Source organism: Pelophylax lessonae, assembly GCF_965119305.1.
Source record: "Pelophylax lessonae genome assembly, chromosome: 7".
Classification (NCBI taxonomy): Eukaryota; Metazoa; Chordata; class Amphibia; order Anura; family Ranidae; genus Pelophylax; species Pelophylax lessonae.
Window position 1 is genome coordinate 139,072,459 of NC_138774.1, and position 19,362 is coordinate 139,091,820.

General features: G+C 46.3%; 1 protein-coding gene across 5 annotated transcripts in view; it reads left to right on the plus strand.

Annotated features, from left to right (window-relative positions):
* Positions 1 to 19,362, plus strand: part of FMR1 (fragile X messenger ribonucleoprotein 1) — a 128,200-nt gene that overhangs the window by 63,473 nt on the left and 45,365 nt on the right. For 3 of the 5 annotated variants that reach the window (XM_082263893.1, XM_082263890.1, XM_082263891.1), the window contains 4 exons: positions 6,455 to 6,571; positions 9,094 to 9,264; positions 9,417 to 9,495; positions 17,840 to 17,967. In XM_082263893.1, coding sequence (XP_082120019.1) covers positions 6,455 to 6,571; positions 9,094 to 9,264; positions 9,417 to 9,495; positions 17,840 to 17,967 — 495 coding nt within the window. The remainder of the gene's footprint in view (positions 1 to 6,454; positions 6,572 to 9,093; positions 9,265 to 9,416; positions 9,496 to 17,839; positions 17,968 to 19,362) is intronic. The other 2 variants (XM_082263892.1, XM_082263889.1) reach the window with 1 other exon arrangement.

A 19,362-nucleotide genomic window follows, 5' to 3' on the forward strand; every position in this document is an offset into this window, starting at 1 on the left:
GACTTGGTCAGACTGGTGGCGGACGTCCCGTGGAGACTTCCTCTCAGGGAGGATCTACTGTCTCAGGGACCGATCTTCCATCCTGCTTTACGATCGCTGGTTTTAAACGGCCTGGTTATTGAGACCCAGGTGCTGAAGGACAAGGGATTGTCAGCTTCAGTTATTCCTACTCTAGTTAAAACAAGGAAAGTGACTTCCAGAAAGATTATCATCGTACATGGAAGTCTTATATTGTGTGGTGTGAATCCCTTGGGTTCCATCTACATCTTTATTCGGTAGCCCGAATATTGGCTTTTCTGCAACAGGGAGTTGAGCAGAAGCTGGCCTTGAGTGTTATCAAGGGTCTGGTTTCAGCATTTGCTATCTTCTTTCAGAAGCCTTTGTCTACTCATTCCTTGGTGCGGAATTTCATCCAGGGGGTGCGACACCTGGCTCCGCCAGTGCACGCGCCGTTACCATCCTGGGATCTTAATTTGGTGCTGTCGGTTCTTCAGACACCTCCCTTTGAAAATATCAGGGAGATTCCCTTGCTTACTTTATCCCAGAAGGTGGTCTTCTTGGTGGCTATCACTTCTGCACGCAGGGTGTCAGAACTGGCTGCATTATCCTGTTGTTCCCCAGATCTGGTGGTTCATAGGGATAAGGTTGTTCTTCATCCGAATCCATCCTTCCTTCCTAAGGTGGTTTCAAAGTTTCATTGAATGAGGACAGTGTATTGTCCTTCCTATGTCCTTAGCCCAATCATCCTCGAGAATTTGCATGGCATTCCTTGGATGTAGTTCGGGCGATCAGGATATATTTGAATACTACGGATTCAATTTGTAAGACGGATTCACAGTTTGTGATCACGGATGGCCCTAAGAAGGGGTTGCCTGTTCTGCTGCGACCATCTTTAGATGGATCAGACAGACGGTGGTATAGGCTTATTTTATCTAAGGGTCGGGATCCCCCGTTCCCTGTTAAGGCGCATTCTACTCGGGCGCTTAGAGTTTCCTGGACCCTCCGCCATCAGGCGTCAGTGGTTCAGGTTTTCAAGGCGACTGTTTAGTCGTCGGTTCATACCTTTACAATATTGTATAAGGTTTATGTGATGGCATCGTCAGATGCCTCTTCTGGCCGCAAGGTTCCTGCAGGCCACTGTTTGAGGAGACTGTTGGTCTACCTCGAGGATTTGTGGGGTAGGTCTCATCTGTTTACTCGATGAGTCCTTTGATACTTCTGGTTGGCTCCGGTTGGGCCTTCTAGTTTGGATTTTGATTTCGGTCAATCCCACCCCTCATTTGTGGCACTGCTACTGGATGTCCCAGTTCTTGTGAATCAAGAAGACTACGTCTGTCAATGAGCGACAGAGAAAATCTGATTTTTGTAAGATCTTACCGTAAAATCCTTTTCTCTTAAGCTCATTGACAGACGTAGTACCCGCCCCTCTATCATTGAGTTGGGTTGGGTTAAATTCTCGCTGCTTTGGGACAGAACTGATTCTCTGTAGCAGACAGGAAGAGGATATACCCTCTGGGACTGCCCCTAGGGTGGAGCCAGAACGTTTTTTCTTTCTGCCTAGTCCTACTCCTGTAGAGGGCAGCATAACCCAGTTCTTGTGAATCAAGAAGACTACGTCTGTCAATGAGCTTAAGAGAAAAGGATTTTACGGTAAGATCTTACAAAAATCCGATTTTTACAGGTAAGTTGAAGGAAAAATCCTAATTCTTTATGCCGCACTGTATTTGCGCAGCAAATTTTCAAACGCGTTTTTTTTTTTTTTTTCAGAAAAAAAACATTTCATGAATTTGAAAAAAAAAAAAAATTAAACTGTAAAGTTAGCCCAATTTCTTTGTAAAATGTGAAAGATTATGTTACGCCGAGTAAATAGATGCCTAACATGTCACTCTTTAAAATTGCGGTTGTAGAATGGTGCCAAACGTCGGGACTCCAAAATCTCCATAGGCCACGCTTTAAAAATTTTTTACAGGTTACCAGTTTAGACTTAGAGGAGGTCTTGTGCTAAAACTATTGCTCTCACTAACATTCATGGCAATACCTCACATGTGGTTTGTACATCGTTTACATATGCGGACGCAGCCTACAAATGCATTCGCTTCTGCGTGCGAACACGAGGGGACAAGGCGCTTAAACTTTTTTTTTTTTTTTTTACACTTTCTCTTTACATTTTATATTTTTCTATTATAGGGCATGTGGGTTCTGTAAGACACCACATCTCTCCTCTAGGCTGGAAAGTCTGAGATAAAAAACAATGCATGCAGACATGCTGAACAAATGCTGGGGCTGAGCGTAATATCCTATCATCGTGCCCTGCCTCTGAGGGTCATAGAGATGACCGGGGGCCATCTGGTCCTCGTCAGCTCCATGGTAAACTTCCTCTGCAAGCGGATTCCTTTTCCAGCTCGCCGATCGCACGGGCGAGCCGGTAGAAGCACTGGAGAGGGCGACTGGAGAAGGGGGGATGTCCCCTCTCGCCGCCTATAAAAACAATCAAGCCGCTATGATTGTTTTTACGGTGGAAAAATAAAAAGATATCTGAATGATGCCTGTAGCTGCAGGCATCATTCAGATTATTCAGATATCTCCACTGAAAGCCCAGGACGTCATATGGTGTTCAGCGGTATGGAAGTGGTTAAATGATGTAAAAAATACCAATTGTTTCAATCTAATTGAAGCTCACTCTGACAAGATGTTTGTTCCTCCAAACAGGTTTGCTCAACAATACCCCATAGAAAGTGAGTTCACTTATTGGTGTATACCTTTTGATCCATCTGTTTCTTATCTCAGTAAGACCCTTATGTGTCCAGTGCATGAGGTTCTGATATTTAAAGGTGCCTTGGACAAATGTCTGGAGGCCTTATTTAAAGCCTCATTTACTCTGGTGGGGGCAGCCTTACAGCAGGCAATTGCTGCTGTAGGCGTGTGCCAAAGCCTTTAGGTCTGGTCTTGGCACATGATGAGAGAGAGAGAGGGATCCTGCTAGAATTGGCTGCTCTGGCCTGTAAGGAACCAATCCTTGTGCTCGGCTGGAACAAGGTTGTTTCACGGCCTCTGCAGTCCTTTTTACCTAAGGTGGTTTCTTTGTTCCCTCTCAAACAGGACATTGTGTTGCCGTCCTTCTGTTTTAAGCTTTAGATGCTGGGGTACAAGGCTCTTCACATCTTGGATATGGCCTGTGCCATCAGTTGTTGCCTGAACTCGAGTGCTGCAATTCTTCAGTCGAATTACAACTTCGTGCTTCCTAAAGGACCAAGGGACGGTCACGGATTTCCCAAATCTACCTTCTCTCAATGGATTTTTCCACTTGTTTCTCAAGCTTATGGTCTAAAAGGAAAGGTTCCACCTTTTTTAGTTACAGCTCATTTTACCAAGAGTCTCTACCTCATGGGCTTTTCATCATCTGGCTTTGGTAGCTCAAATTTGTTAAGCTGCTACTTAGTTTATACTTTTACGTTTTACCACATGACTGTTAGAGATTCTGAGGATGCAAAAACTACCCTTGATTAGTTGGTGTGTTTTTTAGACTGCTGTGTGAGGTTCAAACCTATTCTGGTTTAGCGGTTTGGGGCTTGTTCACTTGTTGCCATGTGGCCCTCCTTTAATATGCAGTGCTTTAGGACATCCCTATCATAATGTAGATAAAGATACCCTGTGTCCTGGGATGTACGATTTTTAAATAATTTCAGATTTTTGTTTCACCTGTAAAGTCCTTTTCTTGGAGTACATCACAGGACACAGGAATCCCACTCCTCTTTTGTCGTTTTTTGGCTTGCTACCAAAACTGAAGCCTTGCCTAATAGGGAGGGGTTATGCCTAAGAGGGGACTTCCTGTCTCTTTTGCCAGTATCCAATCACCTGAAAGTGGCTGCAATAACCACATCGTAATAAAAGTGCAGGTCCCCTTTGTCCTGTGATGTACTCCAAGTAAAAGCTTTTACAAGTAAATCAAAAATCCCCTCATTCTCTAAATTTTAAACTAAAACCTTTAAAGCAGAACTAAACCTGAAACCGCTACATTTAATGCATGACCCAAATGAGAACTGCCACAAGTGCTTGTGTTTTCAACCAAACTGTCAAGCCAGTCTGGTGGTTATAACGGCTGGTGATATAACTGCTCACGTGCAGTTCCATGATAACTCCAGATCAAACCGAGGCTAAAATGTAAAGGATAGGATGGTTCTGTTCCACTTTAACCGCTTGCCGACTGCTCACAGTATATTTACTGTGGCAGTCAGCCCCTCACAGGCAGAGTGACGTAGGTCTACGTCGCTCGCCTGTGAGGCTCTGGGGAGCGAGCGGAGGCGCGCTCCCGCGCGGTCACGGACCCCCCCCCCCCCCCCCCCCCGCGCGCGTGTGACCAGCGGGCCCGATGTCCGCCGGTCACTCGGCGATCGGCGGGGGAGAGGGAGAATGTCAGGCAGCTTGTGTAAACAAGCCACCTGTCATTCTCCTCGGTGTAAACACACTGATCACACGGATCTACTATGTAGATCCGTTGATCAGTGTCCTTACAGCTCAAGCCACAGCCAATCACAGTAGAAAGCACGCCCCTAGGGACACACACAGCCCCTCCCTCCCAAATAAAGTTAACCCCTTCACTACCAGTGTATTTTTACAGTAACAGTGCATATATATAGCACTGATTACTGTAGAAATGTCACTGGTAACCCCAAAAGTGTCAAAAATGTCAGTCAAGGGTCCGATCTGTCCGCCCCAATGTCGCAGTACCGCAAAAAAAATCGCAGATCGCCGCCATTACACGTTAAAAAAAAAAAACAAAAAAAATGACAAAAATCTTTCCCTTTGTTAGTAAACGCGATAACTTTTGCGCAAACCAATCAAAATACGCTTTTTGCGATTTTTTTTTTTTTTACCAAACATAGGTAGCATAAAACAAATTGGCTGAAAATTTAAAAAAAATTTTGATTTTTACTTTTTTTTTTTTTGGGGAATTTCATATAAAAAAATGTGAAAAATATTGTTATTTTTGCAAAATGTACGCTCTTTTTTTGTTTATAGCGCAAAAAGTAAAAATCGCACGGGTGATCAAATACCACCAAAAGAAAGCTCTGTTTGTGGGAAAAAAAGGACGTCATATTCGTTTAGGTACAGAGTCGCACGACCGCGCAATTGTCCGTTAAAGTCACGCAGTGCCGAATCGCAAAATACCCCCTGGTCGTTTAGCAGGAAAATCCCCTGGGGCTTAAGTGGTTAAAGTATTCGTTATTTTTTTTGGTATTGATGCCAGGAGCAGGATGACAGCCCCAGGGCCTGCACCTTTAAAAATAAATAAACAATGGCTGCTCCTCATATTTTCATCAAAGGTTTAGGTTAAAGGAATTTTTTCAAAATAAAATGCCATGGAAACTGCCAATGTTGAAGGCTAAGTTCACATTTTTCCAGAAAGTAGTATTTTTTTTACATGTCTGGCCCATTTATGTCCCCTCAGAAGCAACCCCACATCCTACCTTGTTTCTAGGGTCTTAAAACCATTTGATGCTCACTCCCAGAATAGCAGGAGTGAAAACCCAACTGTTTTTGCATCCTAGCAACAAGGATGAAAGAGGAATGAAGTTCTTCTACCTTGGCACATAGGTGATTCCCCTACAGTGCCATTTAGAATAATGGTGCAAAGATGGTAGAAATATTCTCTTCCTTTTAAAGGAAATGTCTTCTTTAAAGTGGTATTTTCACCTTGTTGAATAAACCAATACGTGGTAACCTACAAAGAAGAAAAACGTGATACTAAAGCCTTGTGGTTTTTTTTTTTTTTTTTTTTCCGTTTAAAATAACAAACCTGTTTATACTTGCCTGCTCTGTGTAATGGTTTTGCACAGAGCAGTCCCAATCCTCTTCTTGTGTCCCTCGCCGGCGCAACTGGCCCCCGCCCTCCTGTGTCCATCCAGACATAGAGCTGTGGTTTGGCCCCACCCCTATCTCTACTCATTGGCTCACTGACTTTGATTGACAGCAGTGTAAGCCAATGGCATCCACTATCTATCTCAGCCAATCAGGAGCGAGAGTCCCGGACAACCGAGTCTCTTGTAAATCACTAAATCGAGATGGGGATTAGGTAAGTATTAGGGAAAGCTGCTGCACACAGAAGGTTTTTTTTTATCTTCATGCATAAAGTGCAGGACGATTAAAAAAAAACCTCCTGCCTTTATAACAAATTTAATCTTCAATTGTTTGTCTTATAAAGATCGTGTCAGTTAGTGTGTGTACTGACACATGCTGTGGTTTCTTCTGCCAGTGGCTAAGTCACTACAGAATACAGTAATGACGTGTTTGGCAGGAGGAACCAAAGCCTGCATTGGATGAAGCATTACCTTCAGCATATTTTACACAACTTTAAAAGTAAATAATGTCTGCTAATGTAAGTTAGTTTAAATGTGTAGTCTGCATCCTTTCAATTTTTGATAAACCCTCTATCTTATCCTATTGCTTGTTGCAGTCTGTTAATGAAGTTACAATAAAAAGGGCAAACATGTTGAGTGACATGCATTTCCGAAGTCTGCGCACCAAACTGTCTCTGATGCTGCGAAATGAAGAAGCCAGCAAGCAACTTGAAGTATGTGGATTATGTTTTTATCATTTTATTTTTTTCATTCACAAAACCATAAGAACTGGATTTGTCAATGCACATTTCAAAAGAATTGTCAGTATTGATCTGCAGAAACTAGCCAGATTTAACCTTTGTATAGGTGAAAATAGTTGCAGAATGGAAGAAATTCATCTGGTACCTGTGATCACAAACAACAATTTTTCTAAAAGAATTCTGGATGTAGAGGTCCACTGTGTTATTGTAATACATAGAGTCATAATCTTCCAATGGGCATACTAGTTATGGTTTCCTTGAAGACGATCAAAGATTTCCTCGTTTTAGAGGAATTTCCTCTCACTTCCCTGTTTTGGCTATGGGACAGGAAAGGAGGGGGAAATCTACCCAGTGGGGATGCAGCACCTGTGTGAATGAGCCCTATTCCTTTTATAGGTTTTCTTTCTTCTATTTTCATCTCGTGATCCAACCAATAAGTCTGTTATTTTTCAAAAGAACAAGCTCTCTTCCAGGTGTGTCAGTTTACAGGGATTGGACAAACCATTTAACACTGTCAGGGGTACTTACAATGATTCTCTTTTATTTATGTAAAATCTAAATTTTTATGTGTGAGCTGGAGTTCAGCTTCAGTTTGTTAGTGTAATAAATATGCTAGTACATCTAACACTGCCCTCCCTCACACTGATATTACTGCTGTCTGCTGTGTCCCCTGTGTGCCTTCATCCAGATTGGGGATACTCTACTACAGGAGGGTAAAAAAAGAAAGTGAATGCAGCCACAACATCTAATGATTGGTAAACTGCAAATATATTAAATGTTAGGTTTTGAATTTTAATACCACTTCTATAACACAGGCAGACAGGAGAATAGGAAAATTTAGCCAATCAGTGGCGATCAACCTTTTAGAGATTTGGAGTGAGCAGACCAAAATGTTTGGATGCTATATCTCTTTTTGCTGCGTCATGTAAAGGGGCTACTAGAATACTAAAAAAAAAAAAAAAAAAAGCAAAAACTCAGTAAAGAAAAAAGTTAAGTTAATATTTACCTATCACCGTGTGCTATGGTGGCTAAATAATCTTCAGCATTTGACAACTCTATTTGTATCAGTTGCCTGGTCCTCTCTGTATACTCTGGTTACATCTGCTGCCCCCATGTAATTAGTGTGTTCTGCGGGTGGCTAAATTAAGTTTCTATATAGGTAGTACTTCTTCTTTTTTTTACTTTAATAATCTTACAAAAAACTCACATTGAATCAAAGCCGTATCAGTTTTAGCTGTCAAACCAACCTTTGTATTGAAGTATGGGCACCTTCCAGATGCTGATTGATACCCTACCTTATGAAAACTGTTGCTGCAGAGAACATGAGAAGCCCCCAAGCCTGGGACTTCAACTGTGTGCAGTATTTCAAATTTGGAAAAGGTCTGTGTCAGGGTATGCCCCCAAACCATCCCACAATAAAATGAATGGCTCCCTCCCATAGGTTTCTAAGGCTGTGTCCTGCATTCAGTGATGTGATGTAGATATGCCTTTCTGACAGTTTTTTAGAATGCCACTATTTGCCTGCTGAGGTGGTCTTAGACACGGAGCTGCCAGGGTGCTCTTAAATTAACCATGGCTTCCCATTTAATAAAATGTGCTGCAGGCTTAATTATAAGTGCATCTTCATTTTATTTTCTTAGTCCCCCTGCAAAGTCTCACAGATATTTGTTATGCCTGAAAGTGAAGTCCGCCTAATGCAGCTTCCTTTGATGGTATGAAAATAATGCTGCTCTGCTCCCTAATTCAGTGCAGAGTTGCCACTCTCAATGAGACCATGTCTGCTTGCGCTACAGTGGGATAAACAAATGTTGTAGGGTTGTGGCTGTCAGCATTGTCATGACTAAGCCCCATATTGGCCGATTTTAGTTTTATCCTTGACATCTGATCACTGCCTTCAATGCAACGTCAACCTTTAAGCTTTCTTCCACTAATAATGGAGGACTTGCACTTGGCATCAGTGGGCAACTTTTCCTCCGTACCATCATGTATGTCCATTTCCCCAAAATTGTTGCAAGAAATGAGATCGCCTTGGGGTATCTACTTTTAGTAAAGGGATCCAGTTAGGGGTTTTTGTACTGTCCTGGCATTTTTATTTGGTATGTTCAGTAGATAGTAAGGTAAACGGGTTGTTATTTTAAATTGTCAGTCTTTTTCTTTACATAGTAAAATAATTAAAAAAAAAAAAAAAGTAACAGTGGTTATTAAATGGTACCAAAAGAAATCTCCATCTGTCTCAAAAAATTTATTAAAATAATTTAGGCACACTGTTGCATGACTGAGTAATTGTCAAACTGTCACAGTACTGAATGCTCAAAAGTGGCCTGAACAGGAAGGGGATGTAACTTTGTCGGCCCTGAAGTGGGTTTGCAACATTTTGGCAAGTGAAGGGTACTAATGCAAAGGTTAGTTAGATAAAAAAATTATCTCCTAATAACCTAATATCTTGAACACCGTGTATCATTTTCTCAAAAATGTTTTACCTTATGTTTTTGCAGAGCTCCAGGCAGCTAGCATCCAGGTTTCATGAGCAGTTTGTTGTACGAGAAGACCTAATGGGTCTCGCTATTGGCACTCACGGTGCAAATATTCAACAGGCTAGGAAGGTTCCTGGTGTGACTGCCATTGATTTGGATGAAGATACGTGCACATTTCATATTTATGGAGAGGTATGGGCTAATGCTTTTTAATAATTATTTGGCGAACCAATTGAACCTCTAAAATTAAAGTAATAATTTTAACAAAATATTGGGTGAATTATAATGCTAGATATAAGTATTCTATCAGGAATTGTTTCTTCATTTATAATTTATTATTTTAGGACCAAGATGCTGTAAAGAAGGCCAGGACCTACCTTGAATTTGCAGAAGATGTCATACAAGTTCCTCGAAATTTAGTCGGTATGTCAATATGTTTCTTATTTGTCTTATTAGTGGTTTCTACTACTGTCCTGTTGTCTACATCTATGCAAAGGATAGTTTAGACTTTGAATACAACACTTCCTCTCTTTGGCTGAGGCGTAGAGATGGCTGATGAAGTCACATACAAAGCTGCCTATGAATGTCTGAGCGCCACTCAGACTGACTCTTATTTTAATCCTGGTGTGAGATGGGAAGTCTGTCTCAGTTGGAAGTCGGCTGAAGCTACATACAGTAAACCACTTGCACAACAGTACCCATACCTCGCTCCTCAGGAGCAAACGTGGGGGGGGGGGGGGGCATGCGCGTCTTTTTCGTGAGAGGGGAAGCTAATCTGCGGGGCCGGTGGCAGCGATTGCCGTCGGGCACCTGCCCTCACTCCCCCGAAAGACAGAACAGCGGTCTGCCGTTTGTAAACATGGCAGACTGTTCTGTCAATTATCACAGGGACCTGTGTTCCTAAATAGGAGGAACACAGGAGCGAGAGAAAACAGCTGAGCTCGCCACTGAAACCAGAATGCAGAACTGGAGGAATGGCAGCTGGCTTTTGATTGGCTGATGTGAGCAACACAGACATTTTACTTTTTTTATAAACTAGCCTATAAAAATGTGTAGACCATTAATAAGCCCATCCCCCTCACAGTTAGAAAACACCCCCTAGGCTCACATTTAACCCTTTGATCTCCCCTGGGTTAACCCCTTTCCTGTCAGTGTCATTATTACAGTAAAAGAGCATATTTTGAGCGCGGATTACTGTAGTAATGTCACTGGTCCCGCCAAAATTGTCTAAAATGTCCTGCCCCTCTCCTGCTTTTCTCTTCTCCCTCCATAATCAGTGTCATTCCTGTAGCTTTATTCCCCCCTCAGCAACAGTAAATCTTAAAGCTGTCAGCTAATCGGTCTCTGGTCGCTCTGATTTTAGGCCCAGTGCCAAGAATAGAGAGAAGCTGAACATATGCAGAGCAGGATGAGACAGTGCATTATTGGATTTCAGACAGTATTGTTACTTATTTCCAATGTACAGTATTACATATTTGCTTTTGCTATACTTGCAAAAGGGGCCAGCCTGAACTGACCCAGCCTGAAGTGACCTATCGGGACTTAATATTCAAATGTTCCACTTTAAAGGAGTTGTAAAGTCAGAATTATTTTTCATCCTAATGTATCTTATGCATTAAGATAAAAAACCTTCTGGGTGTAGCAGCCTCCCCAGCACCCCCTAATACTTACCTCAGCCTGGGACTCTCTCTCCTGATTGGCTGAGACACAGCCGCTGCGCCATTGGCTCCCGCGGCGGTCAATCAAAGTCAGTTAGCCAATCAGGAGAAGGGGGGGTCTGAACGGCAGCTCCATGTCTGAATGGACACACGGAGCTTCAGTTTGGCTCTGGTGCCCCCATAACAAAATGCTTGCACTCAACAGGAGGGAGGGGCTAGGAGCAGCATCGAGGGACCCGAGAAGAGGGGGATCTCGGCCACTCTGTGCAAAACCAATTGCACAGAGGAGGCAAGTATAACATGTTTGTTATTAAAAAACAGACCTTACAATCACTTTAGGCTGCAACAGAATCAATCTTACACCTTGCACATACATTCAAAACGGACAGTGGCACTTAAATGTAGGTGCTTAAATATTTAATTTTCTTAAATCTCAGTTTACTTTTAAATAATACTTTAACCGTTTAGCCATTCTGATTGTCTAACTACAATTTTAGAGCTGAAATTAAACCTTGCTTTAGTTTGTGGTACAGAACATGGGCAATGACCATGACCGCATGATCTAAGGGAATGTTGATCTAAGATCTGCAGTTGCATTTAGAGAACTAGTCAGGACCACATGGGATATCGTATGGGGATTTAATTTTAAAGTAAATATACCTTTTAAAGCAAAATTTCTCTTACGTCCTCCGACAGTCGCCGCCTCTTCATATTCGTCACATATGGGGTATTAGACTTTGCTCCGAAGGAGTAGCTAGGCAACAGAATATGTTAACAATAAAGCTTTAACATATCCCACCCTCAAGGGGTGGTCCCCTCAGTCAATACCCTCCTACTTCCTGCAACCATATCTCAGTTTTAATGTCTAGCTTGTCAGGAGTGGCTGGCTCTCTCTGTGCTGGGACTTTTTGTCCCAGACTCTTTCTTCTTTTTAATATTTTGTTTGAGTTTTCTCTCTACCTTTACTTAGCTGTTATTTTTGTCAGCATTAGTTAGTTCTTCGGACGAAGAGGATCATGCGGACTGGGTCTCGGGCTGATCCCCCTGATCGCAGGTCGTGGGTCAGTGGCTTCCCAGTCTGCCATCGAGCGTTCAGCCAGGTAACGCTCCTGGCACAGTGAACGACCCATCCCTGTTCGGTGCAGGGATGATTGGTGAGGTGGCTACCTCACCGGACGCTGTGCGGTTTCTTAACCGCCATTGTGTGCGTCTTGAATTGCGACTCTCCCTGCCTCATGTGCAGCGGCTTGTTCGCCTGTGCGGGTTCCCCACGCCATGTGAGGTAAGTGTATCTATGTGGGGACCTGTCTGTCTGGGGGGGGTCTCAGTCTGGGACTGTGTAACCTGCCTTTATTCACACTGCTTGTCTCCCTATCTCTCGGCTGCATGCTGTGGGCTGCAAGGGGGGGGGGGGAGCTGTGTGACACTGTGTGTGTCAGGCTGGGCAGTGTGGGAAGCTGTGTGCTGTGGGGCATGTTTTTAATGGCATGTTGGGGCATATACAGCGATCGCTGCGGCGATCTAACATGTATCCATATAATGGGATAAAATTGTGTGTGTTTTTATGCACTGTGGAGCGGCAATTTCGGCGCCAAACGACGCCATTTTACCGGCGCCCGCTCCGGCCGCATGGTTTACATGCACGGCGGCCATTTTCTTGTAGCCTCCATAGGCTTACATAGAGCGCCCTGGCAGCATCACTTCCTCTTTCCTGGAACACCGATCGAGGCAGCAGCGGCAGCGGGGTCTCCTCAGGTTTTATCCTTCTATTCCTGTTTTCCATTGCCTGTATTCAGTTTGTATATTCCCTGTGGGGGTCTCATTGTGCCTGAGTGTGGTGCGGTGGGCTGCGCTTGCCGCGCTTGCTGAAAGGGGGCAGTTAACCCTTGGTTGTCTGGCATACAGGGGCAATGGATTCTCAGGAGGGCAAGTTTCCCACAGTATTGGTGGAAAGCCAGGGGACCGCTGTTTCCCCCCCAGGGGGGGATTTAGCCACTATTGTGGCTGGCCTTGCTGCCCAGGTGCAAATGCTGGTGGCTGCTCAATCTACTAAACGGCCCAGAGTTGCTCTGTCCTCTGATTCTGAGGGTGAAGGTGATGGGGCTGTTCTGGCAGGGACCCCCTTATCGGGGTCCCGCTCCTCTCTTGATCTAGTGGGGTCTGAGGTGGAGGCTGAAGTTGAGGGGGTCGATAATTCTCCCCCTGGCTCGCCTGAAGAGCTTGCAATCATGGATGAGTTGATTGCTTCCATTAAGCAAACGCTGCGTTTGCAGGACGAAGTGTGTCCCCCCGCTGCCTTGGCGGCTTATGGGACGCAGAGAAAACGCAGGACGCCGCAGGTTTTTCCCTGCAATGCTGATTTTCAGCGCGCTGTTAAGGATCAATGGCGCGATCTGCGCAAACCTTTTGCGGTACCAAGTAAATTCAAGCTGCGTTATCCTTTCTCGCCTGCCACTGATGAACGGTGGTGTGTGCCTCCGCCAGTGGATCATGCAATTGCGGTTTTGAACAAAGCCACTGCGATTCCTGCAGAGGGTTCCCCTGTTTTCCGTGATGCCACGGATAGGAGACTGGAGTCTCTTGCCCGTCATACTTATTCTGTTACGGGTTCTATGCTTAAGGCTCTGTTTGCTTCTCTCATGGCGGCCCAGGCGATCGCAAGTTGGACGCAGATGCTTAGGCGCGTCCTAGTGGCCGATTCGGCCTCGGCGGCGACCCTGGATATGGTGGATCAGATCCACCAGGGTGTCATGTATCTGTGTGATGCGGACCTGGACCTGATTCCGTTGGCTGCACGTGTGCACAGCGTGGCGGTGTTGTCTCGCCGCCTGGTTTGGTTGAAATGTTGGTCGGTGGACCAATCTTCACGTAAAACCTTAGCCAATCTGCCTTATGATGGGTCTCGCCTTTTTGGGGAGTCCCTGGATGTATTGATTAAGGGGATCACCGGGGGTAAGAGCACTCTCTTGCCCCATTTCCCCAAGGCTAAGGGGGCTTCTGGGAAGAAGCATGCGAATTTTCGGCCCCCTCAGGGGTCCTTTCGTGCCTTTCGGCCGCACTACAAGGGCAAACCGTTCAAAGGCCAAGGCTCTCAGAAGAAGCCCTGGTCTGGGAAACAGAAGTCCGGCCAATCCGGACCTGCGGCCCATAACAGTTCGGCCTGAAGGGGCGCCCTCACCCAGTTTTGGGGTGGGGGGACGCTTGCTCGGTTTTCTTCAGCCCTGGTTGGCCCGTGTGCGGGACAGATGGGTTCTGGAAATCGTTCGATCTGGTTACAAGATCGAGTTTCTCTCTCGGCCGGAGAGCAGATTTTTTCCCTCAAATCTACAACTGTCTCCAGAGCGCCTGCGGGATCTGCACCTGGCGGTGCGGGACCTGAGGGCTCAGGGTGTGGTGGTTCCGGTGTCTCATCGGGACAGATTTCGGGGGTTTTATTCCAATCTGTTCACCGTGCCCAGGAAGGAGGGCAAGGTTCGTCCGATTCTGGACTTGAAGGCTCTGAACCGCTCTGTGCGGGTTCGCAAGTTCCGCATGGAATCCCTGCGCTCGGTGGTGGCTGCCCTGGTTCCGGGGGAATTCATGGCCTCCATCGATTTGAAGGATGCGTACCTTCACATCCCCATATTCGAGGGGCATCAGAGATACCTTCGATTTGCCATTGCGGAGGATCACTACCAGTTCGTGGCGTTGCCCTTTGGGCTCGCCTCGGCTCCGCGGGTCTTCACCAAGGTGCTTGCACCGGTTCTGGCATTATTGAGGGCCCAGGGCATTTCTGTCCTGGGGTATCTGGACGACATTCTGATTCGGTCTGCGACCAGTCAGGGTCTGGAGAAGGACCTGTCTGTCACAATGCAAACTCTGCAGGAGTTCGGTTGGACGATAAATGTTCCAAAGTCGACACTGAGTCCGTCGGTTCGTCTTCCCTATCTGGGAATGATACTGGACTCGGTGCAGGCGAAGGTCTTCCTGCCGGAAGACAAACTCAGGACTCTTCAGGAGGAAGTCAGGTACCTCAGGGACGTTCCACACTCGTCTCTGCGGACGTGTATGAGATGTCTGGGATTGATGGTCTCGGCCTTCGAGGCGATTCCTTTCGCTCAGTTTCACACGCGGGGTCTCCAGGCGGAGATCCTGTCCAAGTGGGACGGGCGACCTCAATCTCTGGATCTTCAGATCTCGTTGAGTCATCGCACCAGGGAAAACCTTCTGTGGTGGCTACAGTCCCCGTTGGTGTCCGGGGGCAAGTCGTTTCGTCCGATCTCGTGGACGATAATCACTACGGATGCCAGCCTGTCGGGCTGGGGTGGTGTTCTGGGCGTTCTGTCCGCCCAGGGGACCTGGTCGGAGGGGGAGTCTTCCCTCCCGATCAACATTCTGGAATTACGTGCAATAAGGCTCTGTCTTCATCGCTGGACGGACCGGCTGCAGGGCTGCCCGGTTCGGGTGCAGACGGACAATGCCACGGCGGTGGCCTACATCAACCACCAAGGGGGCACCAGGAGTGCCCGAGCGGCTCGAGAAGTGGCCGACGTTCTGTCTTGGGCCGAGACTCATGTCCCGGCGATAACGGCGGTTCACATTCCGGGAGTGGAGAACTGGCAGGCGGACTATCTGAGTCGCCAGACCCTGGATCAGGGGGAATGGTCTCTCCATCCGGCTGTCTTCCAGATGTTGTGCGCGAAGTGGGGTCTTCCAGATGTGGACCTGTTCGCGTCTCGCCTCAACTACAAGGTGAAGAGATTCGTGGCAAGGACGCGCGACCCTCGGGCAGACGCGTCGGACGCGTCGGACGCGTTAGTGGCCCCGTGACATCAGTACAGGCTGATGTACGCTTTTCCACCGATTCAGTTGCTGTCCAGGTTCCTTCGCAGGTTACACTCGGAACGCAGCACGGTGATTCTTGTGGCACCGGACTGGCCTCGCCGGTCCTGGTACGCAGACCTCGTGAATCTGGCGGTCGACGCCCCCTGGCGTCTGCCTCTTCGAGACGATCTACTGTCTCAGGAACCGATTTACCATCCTGCTTTACAGTCGCTGGCTTTGACGGCCTGGCTGTTAAGACCGAGGTCCTGAAGGAGAAGGGTCTCTCTCCAGAGGTCGTTCATACCTTGATCAACGCGAGGAAGTCTTCCTCGGGAAAGGTTTATTACCGTACTTGGAAGGCCTATTTTGCCTGGTGTGAGTCCAGGGGGTTTTCACCCCGCACGTACTCGGTTTCCCGTGTGCTGTCTTTCCTTCAGACGGGTGTCGATCAGCGTTTGGCGCTGGCCACGATAAAGGGTCAGGTGTCTGCGCTGGCCGTTCTGTTTCAACGTCCCGTGGCTTCCGACTCCTTGGTTGGCACTTTTATTCAGGGTGTGCGGCATCTGGTTCCTCCTAGGAGGGATCCTTTGCCCCCCTGGGACTTGAATCTAGTTCTATCTGTGTTACAACGTGCTCCTTTTGAACAGATCAGGGAGATCTCGTTGTCTCTGTTGTCCAAAAAGGTCGCCCTTCTGGTGGCGATCACTTCGGCTCGCAGAGTGTCGGAACTGGCGGCTTTGTCCTGCAAGTCTCCGTACCTGGTTGTTCATTTGGATAAGGTGGTCTTGCGACCTAATCCTTCTTTTCTGCCGAAACGAGTTTCGGAATTCCATCTTAACGAGGATATTGTTTTGCCTTCGTTGTGCACGAAGCCTAAACATCCAAAGGAGGTGAGATTGCACTCTCTGGATGTTGTTCGGGCGATTAGGGTTTACCTTAAATCGACTGAGTCTTTTCGTAAGACGGACTCCTTGTTTGTTCTTCCAGAGGGTCCTCGGAAGGGCATGGCGGCTTCGGCCTCTACCATCGCCAAATGGATCAGGCAGACCATTGAACAGGCCTATGCCTTGCAGGGGAAGGTTCCCCCTGTGCCTGTGAAGGCGCACTCTACTAGATCACTGAGTACGTCTTGGGCCTGCCGTCATGGGGCTTCTGTAGCCCAGGTGTGTAAGGCGGCGACTTGGTCGACCGTGCACACTTTCACAAAATTCTACAAAGTAGATGTTCAGGCATCGGCGGATGCTTCCTTTGGCCGCAAGGTTCTTAGTGCGGCTGTTCCCTAGGGTCCCTTGTTGGGGACTCCTGGCTGTTGGGATATCTTTTGTATCCCCTGGTTTTTTTGTCTTTTCCTGGGTTGTTGCTCCTGTTGAGCACTTATTTTTGCTGTTGCCCAGCTGGTTTCCTTCCTTTGGTAAGGTTCCTTTCTTTGATGTGGAGACTGCGTTGCCTTTCGGCGCGGATGCGTTTCCCACCCCTCATGTTTGCACTGCTTTGGGACGTCCCCATATGTGACGAATATGAAGAGGCGGCGACTGTCGGAGGACGTAAGAGAAAACGGAATTTTTGTAAAATCTTACCTGTAAAATTCCTTTCTCTGAGTCCTCCGACAGTCGCCGCCCCCGCCCCTCTTTTGGGGTTTGAATGTATACTCTACTGCTATTCCACTAAAACTGAGATATGGTTGCAGGAAGTAGGAGGGTATTGACTGAGGGGACCACCCCTTGAGGGTGGGATATGTTAAAGCTTTATTGTTAACATATTCTGTTGCCTAGCTACTCCTTCGGAGCAAAGTCTAATACCCCATATGTGACGAATATGAAGAGGCGGCGACTGTCGGAGGACTCAGAGAAAGGAATTTTACAGGTAAGATTTTACAAAAATTCCGTTTTTAGTGAAATGATTTCTCAAACATGGGTTGAAAAAGTACCTCTCATCTGTCTTATATCGACTTTCTGTAATTCCCTGCATATAAAACCTCTGATTAACGTGGGGAGGGGGGGGGGGGAAGCATATTCACTTGTGAGATTCCTTAGGATTATACAGTGCTGAAAGTCTGATATGAATAACATGACGGGGAGAGTAAAGGATGAGCTTATTGGTGTGTTGTTTATCCTTTGCCACTGCTTGTCACCAATGGTTGATACAGTAGTAACACTGTATTTCTCTGCAATAAAACAAGATGTATTCCCCCACCAAGATTACATGTTTGTAGTGTGTGTGTGATTTTATATTTAACAACTGCACATTTTTTCTACTGTTCTTGATTATCCAACATTAAGTAATGCTTTACGTTTTATTGTTTTTAGGAAAAGTTATTGGGAAAAATGGGAAACTCATCCAAGAAATAGTTGATAAATCGGGGGTTGTTCGAGTTAGGATTGAGGCAGAAAATGATAAAAATATCTCCCAAGAAGAGGTACAATCCAATATTTGGGTACTGTTTCTTTGTTTAGTTTGTTCTCATTTGCCGAATTTAGTTATATTTAATGTTTTGTCTCTTACATTTAAAATACTGTATATTGTGCTTTTATACCCATTGTGTGCACCACTTCAGCTGAAGGAGACACTGCCACCTTGTCCATGTAGAACAAAGTGAATGTATCTTTTTTGAAAGGGAATTCCTTAAAGCGTTGCTCTAAAAAAAAAAATGATCCTGTTCCCTTAAAGCATGTTATACAGCACAATGGTTGCTCTGTGTCATTTGGCCCCCTGTAACACCTAAAAAAAAAAACCTGTCCGATCGTGCCAGTTTCTACCCTCCCCACTGTACACTGACCATGGTGTATCATGGCTGCTGAGCCCTGACACCATGGTCAGCGTTCGTGCCTCTGTCATCCGCAGCCCTGCACTGTCCTCCTCCCCCCCCCCCGCCTGTCAGCTCCGCTTCCAGCTGCTACAAAACTATGTTATGTTTACACCAGCCCCTCTGTTCAATTACAGTTTGTATCTTAGTGCTTGTGCTTTATTAAAAACAAAAAAATGCTTTCTACCTGTCACGTGAGCCTGTCAGCGCTCATGGGACTCCCGGCTCTCTCCTCCTCGGCTGACGTCAGAAGAAGGTTTCGGCTCTGCCAGCTGGAGATGTCCGATTATGGAGAGAAGAGAGCCAGGAGTCATGTGAGCAGCTTTCTTGTAATGAAGAAAAAAAGTGATTAAACCCGCGCTAGGTGAAACAAATATTAAATATAAAATTACATTTCTCTTACGTCCTCCGACAGTCGCCGCCTCTTCATATTCGTCACATATGGGGTATTAGACTTTGCTCCGAAGGAGTAGCTAGGCAACAGAATATGTTAACAATAAAGCTTTAACATATCCCACCCTCAAGGGGTGGTCCCCTCAGTCAATACCCTCCTACTTCCTGCAACCATATCTCAGTTTTAATGTCTAGCTTGTCAGGAGTGGCTGGCTCTCTCTGTGCTGGGACTTTTTGTCCCAGACTCTTTCTTCTTTTTGATATTTTGTTTGAGTTTTCTCTCTACCTTTACTTAGCTGTTATTTTTGTCAGCATTAGTTAGTTCTTCGGACGAAGAGGATCATGCGGACTGGGTCTCGGGCTGATCCCCCTGGTCGCAGGTCGTGGGTCAGTGGCTTCCCAGTCTGCCATCGAGCGTTCAGCCAGGTAACGCTCCTGGCACGGTGAACGACCCATCCCTGTTCGGTGCAGGGATGATTGGTGAGGTGGCTACCTCACCGGACGCTGTGCGGTTTCTGAACCGCCATTGTGTGCGTCTTGAATTGCGACTCTCCCTGCCTCATGTGCAGCGGCTTGTTCGCCTGTGCGGGTTCCCCACGCCATGTGAGGTAAGTGTATCTATGTGGGGACCTG